This window comes from Diaphorina citri, unplaced genomic scaffold (genome assembly GCF_000475195.1).
Source record: "Diaphorina citri unplaced genomic scaffold, Diaci psyllid genome assembly version 1.1 scaffold1637, whole genome shotgun sequence".
NCBI lineage: Eukaryota > Metazoa > Arthropoda > Insecta > Hemiptera > Psyllidae > Diaphorina > Diaphorina citri.
Window position 1 is genome coordinate 61,753 of NW_007379063.1, and position 8,473 is coordinate 70,225.

The 8,473-nt window shown below is 37.8% G+C and overlaps 1 protein-coding gene across 1 annotated transcript; it reads right to left on the reverse strand.

Annotated features, from left to right (window-relative positions):
* Nucleotides 1-76: 76 nt before the first annotated feature.
* LOC103516669 (centrosomal protein of 97 kDa) lies at nt 77-7,858 on the reverse strand (the record flags this gene model as incomplete). Its single annotated transcript, XM_026828997.1, has 13 exons — nt 77-2,074; nt 2,334-2,441; nt 3,012-3,111; nt 3,792-3,912; nt 4,164-4,280; nt 4,373-4,398; nt 4,449-4,521; nt 5,002-5,118; nt 6,139-6,396; nt 6,562-6,693; nt 6,876-6,968; nt 7,033-7,318; nt 7,553-7,858. Coding segments are annotated over 13 exons (1,953 nt in total), but the record flags the coding sequence as incomplete, so codon positions are not given.
* Between the last annotated feature and the right edge of the window lie 615 nt (nt 7,859-8,473).

The window sequence follows — 8,473 nt, forward strand, 5'->3', positions numbered from 1 at the left end:
CTGGTGTGAACATCACACGACTTTCCTTATCCTATTGAATGATGCTTATTTGAGTGTTCTTTTACCGAGAGAAATAGGTTGGAAAGTATGGACTCTCTGAAAATTTCCTAGAACATAATGTGCAAAATGTGTGTCTTGAAAACAATATTATATCAACATTTCCCAATACTAAAAAATACACAAACCTCTTCGATGTTCAAAATGACGCTTGTCTGGTAAAGAGGAGAGCGGAGGTTCAAATCTCAGCAGAGGCGTGGATTTTTTCCCTCGTAAATGGGTGTTTCAATCCCAAGTTGACGGTCTAGATTATACACATAAACTTAAGTTTTAACACATAATAGAGCTCTGAGGTTAAACATCAAAAATGCCGAAGATTATCTAAGTATTAAACCTCGCCTAGTGGTTACCTTCCACACAAGAATCTACTATTTATTAGATACTATTATGTACATTTACAGAGACAAAGACCCAGACACAAACCGATACACCTAATAAAAAAAATCACTTCAAATTAATTAAAAAAAAAAAACAGCTATCAAAATCTTTACAAATAACATTCGACAAAAATGTTTGTGGCACCTGCCTACAAATAAATTACAATGCATAAATTTCTCTTAAAAAGCACTTTGGTTAATCGTGAGACGGATTATTTGTGACAAAAAGTAACTATTATCTAAAAATAGGTACCTTAACAAAAAGTAGTTTACCTTGACAACAAAAATAGGTAGGTACCTAAAAAAAAAGAAACCTACATGCGGCCTTAAAAAAGAGTATAGCTAGGTAATAAATAAAATAATTAAAATAAGGGAAAAAACTATTTTAAAAATTAATAAAAATGAGATCCTAAACTTCGAGTATCTATGGCTTTTAAAATAAAGGCAACTAAAGAATGATAAGTAGTTAAATTTGAACTGTGTGCAGTTTACGAAATGATATACGATTTAAACAAAGGTGAGACGAAAAGGAACAAATTAGACCTAATAAACAAAGAAGTTAAATTGACAGTGAATTATACAAGAAAATGTATAAAAATATTACAAGGGAAATGTACGAAAAAATGGAATGAAAGGAATTCTTCTTGGTGTGAATGTAATTGGACATCACAGAACTAGCTCGAAATTTTCACTATGGAATAAAACTGTAACAAAAACATATTCATTGATTTACAAGTTTACCGGAAACTGTTGAGATCTCTCAAAAAGAGGGCCATAAAAAAAAGAAAGTAAAAAATAGCGTTACAGAAAAAGACCCTTCTTTCAAATACCTCCTCACCCACGGGTTTCTCTAGTTGATCGAACGAAGTGAGATCTATGTTTTAACTTTACCATTTTGAATTTATTACTTGTGTACTATGAATTTATTACTAAAACAGACATAGAGGAATATCAATGGAGATTTTGACAGGCCAATCGCTAGATTTAGATTACCAAACAAAAGACTAGCATAATTTGAAAATTGGAACTTAAGAGCCCAAAATAATCACGCTTCAACAGTTAAACGACCAGTCAAAATACTCCAGGCCAGCCTAGTTAGCTTGGAGGGTAGGGCGTCTGCCTTGTAAGCACTAGGTCGCGGGTTCGATTCCCGCCCGGGGTGGATTTCAACCTAAACAGATAAGGTTCGTTCTCGGAACAGCTGGCTTTCTCCTATACTGTCTTCCTTCTCTCTTCACTTTCGGGACGAAAAGACCTTACCAGTTACAGCTCCCTCTATCAAACCTCTAAAAATACTCCATTAAGTAGGTATGGTGAAAACCTGACTTGGAAAAAAAAGAACTACTTAGCTATTCCTTATCCTATAGACTATAGAAGGAAAGTAATGTATTTTATCCACAGCCGAGAATCGAACCAGGACCTTCTCACGAGTTTTCGGCCACATGATTGATCACAGACGTTCTCAAAGTTTCCGCCAGGTTCAGAGTGCAGGGGCGTCGGAATAAACTGGGGGTGGGGGTTTCCCCCACAGGGGTGTGTACGGCTATTATATCTGTTTGGGCAGTGGAGGAGGTGCTACCCCCACTAGAACCGCCCCTGGTCGTTACACCACTGTGGTTCATACTCTTGATTTCAGCCACCTGAGGAGAGGGGATAAAGATGGGGTAGTTTTCATGCTCTTAATATGGTTAAAATGGTTATGTTTCCCTACAAGGAACTGGAATAGAATAGTAAGGCCGGGGACCACAAAGTGACTTTAAACTCGGTTTAAGTTTAACTCTTGGATTAGGCAATCTTAAACCGAGATTAAAACTTAACGGGAGGTTAACCTCACATTGTGGTCCTCGCATATTTTTAAAACAACTATTACTTATTTCGGCTAGTATTGTATAAACATACCTGGTTTTTCAGTTCTTCACAGACATTCTTGAGGCTGGTAATTTCACACTGTATGGTACTAGAAAGACAGGCACATCTTTGGACATTACAAGGTTCTTGAGTAACCATCTGGAAAATACACATTAGTTAGTTATACTGTTGTACACAAGACAAGTATTTCTAACAATGGACAATTTTTCCTATTGACACTGATACTAGAGAGTTTTTCCTACTAAAGTTAGCGCCCCGTTAACTCAACTCTTTTTGACGAAAACTCCTTTCTGTCCATGTGTAAAAACGAGTTTTTGTCAAATAACGGTAAAGAGTTCAGTTAACGGGACGTTAATTTGGTTGCAAAAACTATCTATTTACTTGTTCTACCACCTAAGGTCTACTTCGACGGTATTTCTAATTGTAATTTTAATATTTGATTACAATTTATTACAACTGCAATATTCTACCAACCTCGGTGGTGTAGTGGTTAGCGCGGTGGACTTCGGATCTGGAGGTTGGTGGTTCGAGTCCAAGTCAAGTCATAAAATTTAGCGTAGTGCATTAAGCAGGGAACGACATTTGTGACAAGCATTTATGCTTAACACAATTAAAATTCCTTTTTTTTCCTAACTGCAATATTCTCATTCCCACCTTATTCCAGAGAGCATTGATGGCTTGTAGTAACTGCAATATTCTCATTCTCACCTTATTCCAGAGAGCATTGATGGCTTGTAGTTGAAGGACTTGAAGTTGATGTTCACAAGCCAACGCTTCCCTGGTAGCAGCCATGTCAGCCACAAGTTGACTGTAGAAACAAACCAATTCACTTCAATTCATAATAACATTTTTATAGACGATAATTGCAATTGTAATGTCTTTATTGGCAAATAAAGTTACACAATTGGTTACACGATACACAACACAATAGGTTACAGTGGATAAAATGACTTTTGAAATTTCGACTTTTTCTTGTCAAGATTATGTACCTAGGTATGTAACCAAACAGTCGTGTGATGTTCACACTATTTTCTTTTTTTCTGATAGGTTCAGGTTTATACTGGTTGGTTTCAAATGCTAGAAATTGACAATTAGGTCATTCTTCTTGCGAAAGGGAATACATTATACTTTAAACTTAAACATAATCATTTGGAGTCAATCAGGGGGCGCTTATGGCTTTAACGAAATGCTATGCAGCGAGTAACCTTCCTGAGTTTTATACTTACTGGACATATTTGTTGATCCGTTGTGTTTGTATGGTTTGACAGACTTTGGCTACCCCAAACAGTCGTGTGATGTTCACACTATTTTCTTTTTTTCTGAAAGGTTCAGGTTTATACTGGTTGGTTTCGAATTCTAGAAATTGACAATTAAGTCATTATTCTTGCGAAAGGGAATACATTGTACTTTGAACTTAAACATAATCATTTGGAGTCAATCAGGGGGCGCTTATGGCTTTAAGGTAACCTTCCTGAGGTTTATACTTACTGGACATATTTGTTGATCCGTTGTGTTTGTATGGTTTGACACACTTTGGCTACGTTGGTGTCTAAATGGCGAGCCTTGTAACCTCGCCAAAACTTCTGAATACATAGGGCGGCCTGGTTCTCTGTAGGAAAGACAGTAAGGAATTTTTAATTGTGTTAAGCAAAACTTAAATGCTTGTCACAAATGAATGGCTAAGAGGCAGAGCGGACCAAGTCCAAAAAAAGTGTTTTGAGATAAGAGATAGATTTTATGACTTGACTTGGACTCGAACCATCAGCCTCCAGCGGTAGTTTTATCATGTTGTTTCCATTGACATTTTTTAATAAACTGGATAACTCCTGGACAATAAAATAAGGGAGAGTAAAAACTCACCATCCAGGAATGGCACATTATCCATCGTGCTCGCTCTAGAATGTGACTGTAAGGAATCTTCTTCCCCCTCCAAACTCCCTGTCTCACCTTCCAATGCTCCTTTCTCCCCCTCGCGGCCTAAGAATGACAAACAAATTTAGCATTCATTATTATTATTTTATTTTTTATGTTGAAAAAAAGAACTTTTCTTTGAGTAAGGACCATTATACACTGAGCCAAATGAAATTCCGACCACCTTGAAAATTTAATTTTTGGTAATTTGACACTAATCAAAACAATGATGACAATTTATTGGTGTCTAAATGGCGCGCCTTGTAACCTCGCCAGAACTTCTGAATACATAGGGCGGCCTGGTTCTCTGTAGGAAAAACAGTAAGGAATTTTTAATTGTGTTAAGCAAAACATAAATGCTTGTCACAAATGAATGGCTGAGAGGCAAAGCGGACCAGGTCCAAAAAAAAGTGTTTTGAGATAAATGGAGTCAAAGTTTAGGACTAGTTAAGGTTTGAATAGAGATAGCCATTTTGTTTTTGCTCTCATTTCAATACAACACTAAAGTGAAGTTCGCAACCAATATAAAAAGTAGATCTTTTCGCACTCTTTCCAACGATATATATAACTCAGAAAGTCAATTTTTGGACTTAGACTTGGTCCGCTCTGCCTTTTACCCATTCAAATATCGTTCCTCAATTATTACACCTATAGAGATAAATTTTATGACTTGACTTGGACTCGAACCATCAGCCTCCAGCGGTAGTTTTATCGTGTTGTTTTCATTGACATTTTTTAATAAACTGGATAACTCCTGGAGAATAAAATAAGGGAGAGTAAAACTCACCATCCAGGAATGGCACATTATCCATCGTGCTCGCTCTAGAATGTGACTGCATGGAATCTTCTTCCCCCTCCAAACTCCCTGTCTCACCCTCCAATGCTCCTTTCTCCCCCTCGCGGCCTAAGAATTACAAACAAATTTAACATTCATTAGGTATTATTATTTTATTTTTTGTGTTGAAAAAAAGAACTTTTCTTTGAGTAAGGACCATGATATTTTGAATCCTAATAAAGGGAAAAAATCAAAACCAAATCAAAATCGTGAATTTATTCGTGTTGAAGCAGAGCCTTTTCACAAATTTTGTGGTTATCACACAGCCTTACTAAGTGCTTCCTTTGTAATCAATTTCGATATCTTTTTACACTGTTCCAAACTTCCTGTCTCACCCTCCAATGCTCCTTTCTCCCCCTCGCGGCCTAAGAATTACAAACAAATTTAACATTCATTATTATTATTTTATTTTTTGTGTTGAAAAAAAGAACTTATCTTTGAGTAAGGACCATGATATTTTGAGTCCTAATAAAAGGAAAAAATCAAAACCAAATCAAAATCGTGAATTTATTCGTGTTAAAGCAGAGCCTTTTCACAAATTTTGTGGTTATCACACAGCCTTGCATTACATCTAGAACAAAATTTCTAGGTGGTCGGAATTTCATTTGGCTCAGTATATTTTGAATCCTAATAAAGGGAAAAAATCAAAACCAAATCAAAATCGTGAATTTATTCGTGTTAAAGCAGAGCCTTTTCACAAATTTTGTGGTTATCACACAGCCTTACTAAGTGCTTCCTTTGTAATCAATTTCGATATCTTTTTACACTGGTAATGGCGCCACTGATCGCTACTCCATTAAAGTAGCTACTCAATTGTCCTCACGAGACTGAGTGCACTCCGAACTCCAAGCCCAGAGCCGAAAAAACTTCGAACCCAGGACGTTTGGCGTGCAAGCCTAGTGTGATACCCACTCGGTCACGGAGGTGGCTACTCAGCCACGGAGGTTGCTACCCAATGAAGGGATTTTTTTCCAAGCGCAGACCATGGTAGGTATTTTGACTGGAGATTCCAAATCTTAAGTTGGTGACATTTGCAGACACGAAAAGTAAGTAAGTAAGTAAGTATGGTATTTTGAATCCTAAACTTACCTTGCGTTTGTAGCACCTTCTTGTTCATCACACTCCGATGAATCGATTTCAACTTCCCGGCCGAGTTAGACGACGAGGAAAAGTCCTCTTCCTGTGTGATGGACAGTTTGGACGTGGAAGTGGAAGAGGGAAGAGAGGGGAGGGTGGTAACCAGGGGCGAGTTGAGGGACTCGGGCACGGGAAGGAGGGTGGTGGCGGTGGGCAGGGGAACGGAAGAGGAAGAAGGTGGACAGGCGATGCTGCGAGACAGGGCGAGATCTGTGAGGGAGGAGATGAAAGTCATATTAATATTTCATTACAAATAAAATTGAAAAAAAAGTTGATATTGATGGGTTCTGACGTGACTTTGTGAAGATTCATCTTGAAAAGAAGAACACCAGTACACTGATGATGTTATTCTACTAGTTCGTCATGCTGACTTACCATAGTATTGTTCTTGTTTCAACTGCTGCTGATACATCTGGGCCTTGCTCAGCACAAGTCTCAACTTCTTCTCATCTTCAGCATGCACAGCACCTCCATTACAGTGGGCATTGTTCTGCTGACTCAAATATTCTACTAGTTCGTCATGCTGACTTACCATAGTATTGTTCTTGTTTCAACTGCTGCTGATACATCTGGGCCTTGCTCAGCACAAGTCTCAACTTCTTCTCATCTTCAGCATGCACAGCACCTCCATTACAGTGGGCATTGTTCTGCTGACTCAAATATTCTACTAGTTCGTCATGCTGACTTACCATAGTATTGTTCTTGTTTCAACTGCTGCTGATACATCTGGGCCTTGCTCAGCACAAGTCTCAACTTCTTCTCATCTTCAGCATGCACAGCACCTCCATTACAGTGGGCATTGTTCTGCTGACTCAAATATTCTACTAGTTCGTCATGCTGACTTACCATAGTATTGTTCTTGTTTCAACTGCTGCTGATACATCTGGGCCTTGCTCAGCACAAGTCTCAACTTCTTCTCATCTTCAGCATGCACAGCACCTCCATTACAGTGGGCATTGTTCTGCTGACTCAAATATTCTACTAGTTCGTCGTGCTGCCCCACGTGGAATTTTCGACCTCGTCCCTGAGAGTAGAGCCATTCCGCTTTCAGACATTCCATCTTGGTTGCAGGAACTTTGTCAATGATTTTGACACTTGTGATCCAGTTGATCAGGAACGGTCGGTAGTCGAACTGGAATAGAATAGGATTCAGTAGGTATATTTTATTTTCAATAAGATCATAATTTTTAAAACCCCTAAGAGATCGAATTACTCAGGACTTTGTATTTCGGCCAAGGCACTCTTTGCAGAAAGATTTTTTTTTTTCCACAGTTAAAATTCTTTTACAGTTAAAATATTTCGAAAGTTATGTTTTTTAGTTAGTTCCTTTCTGTTAAACGCTATCCAATGAGCTCTAGGTACTCACTTGTAGTGTGGAATGTGTCAGGCACGGATTCCCCGCAAGAGCTATCTCCTCCAAAGCAGTCAAGTGTACAAGATGTGACACCTCACCCAAATCTCCTATATTGTTTCCGTCCAGTGTTAAACACGTCAGACTCGAGGGCAGATAGAGGTTACAATGGCGTAAATGGGATAGCTTGTTATTCGAGAGGTGAAGGGTTTTGAGACGGGTCAGGGAGGAGAGATTGTTGATGGCTTGGATGGAATTGTGGGAAAGGTCAAGCAGCTCTAGATGCAGATTTGTGTGGACATGCTCGATTGTCTGGAAACATTAGATAAAATAAGTTTGTTGTTTACATTTTTTTTTTTTTTTTTTTTTTTTTTTTTTCTTGTTATCATTTAGAACTTTCTTGTTTAACAAGATGGTTTGCTACAATTACCTACTTAGTTATCTATATCCCAGAAACTCAATTTTGTGGAATTGTCATGGTTTATGGTTGATTAAAAAGTAATTGGATTACAATTTGAGAGATTTTTTGCAAATTTTTGCTATAAGTTTTTGCTCATGTGCAGAAACTTGAAATTAGAATACTGTAGACACAGTGATGGTTGATCTAAAAATAATAATAATACCACAGAACATTTGGATTCAACTAGCTTTCTTAATTCAGATACCCATTTAACTAGAGACCAAACTACCTGTACTAATGTAACCTTGATATTTCAGGTGGAACCTTGCCCAGTGTAAATGTGAGCACTGTCTGGGACTCATTTCAAAATGTTAGGGACCATTTGAATGAAGTGGAAAAGCACTCTTTGCAGAAAGATGTGATTTTTTTTTTCCCCCCACAGTTAAAATTCTTTTAAGTACAGTTAAAATATTTCGAAAGTTATGTTTTTTAGTTAGTTCCTTTCTGTTAAACGCTATCCAATGAGCTCTAGGTAC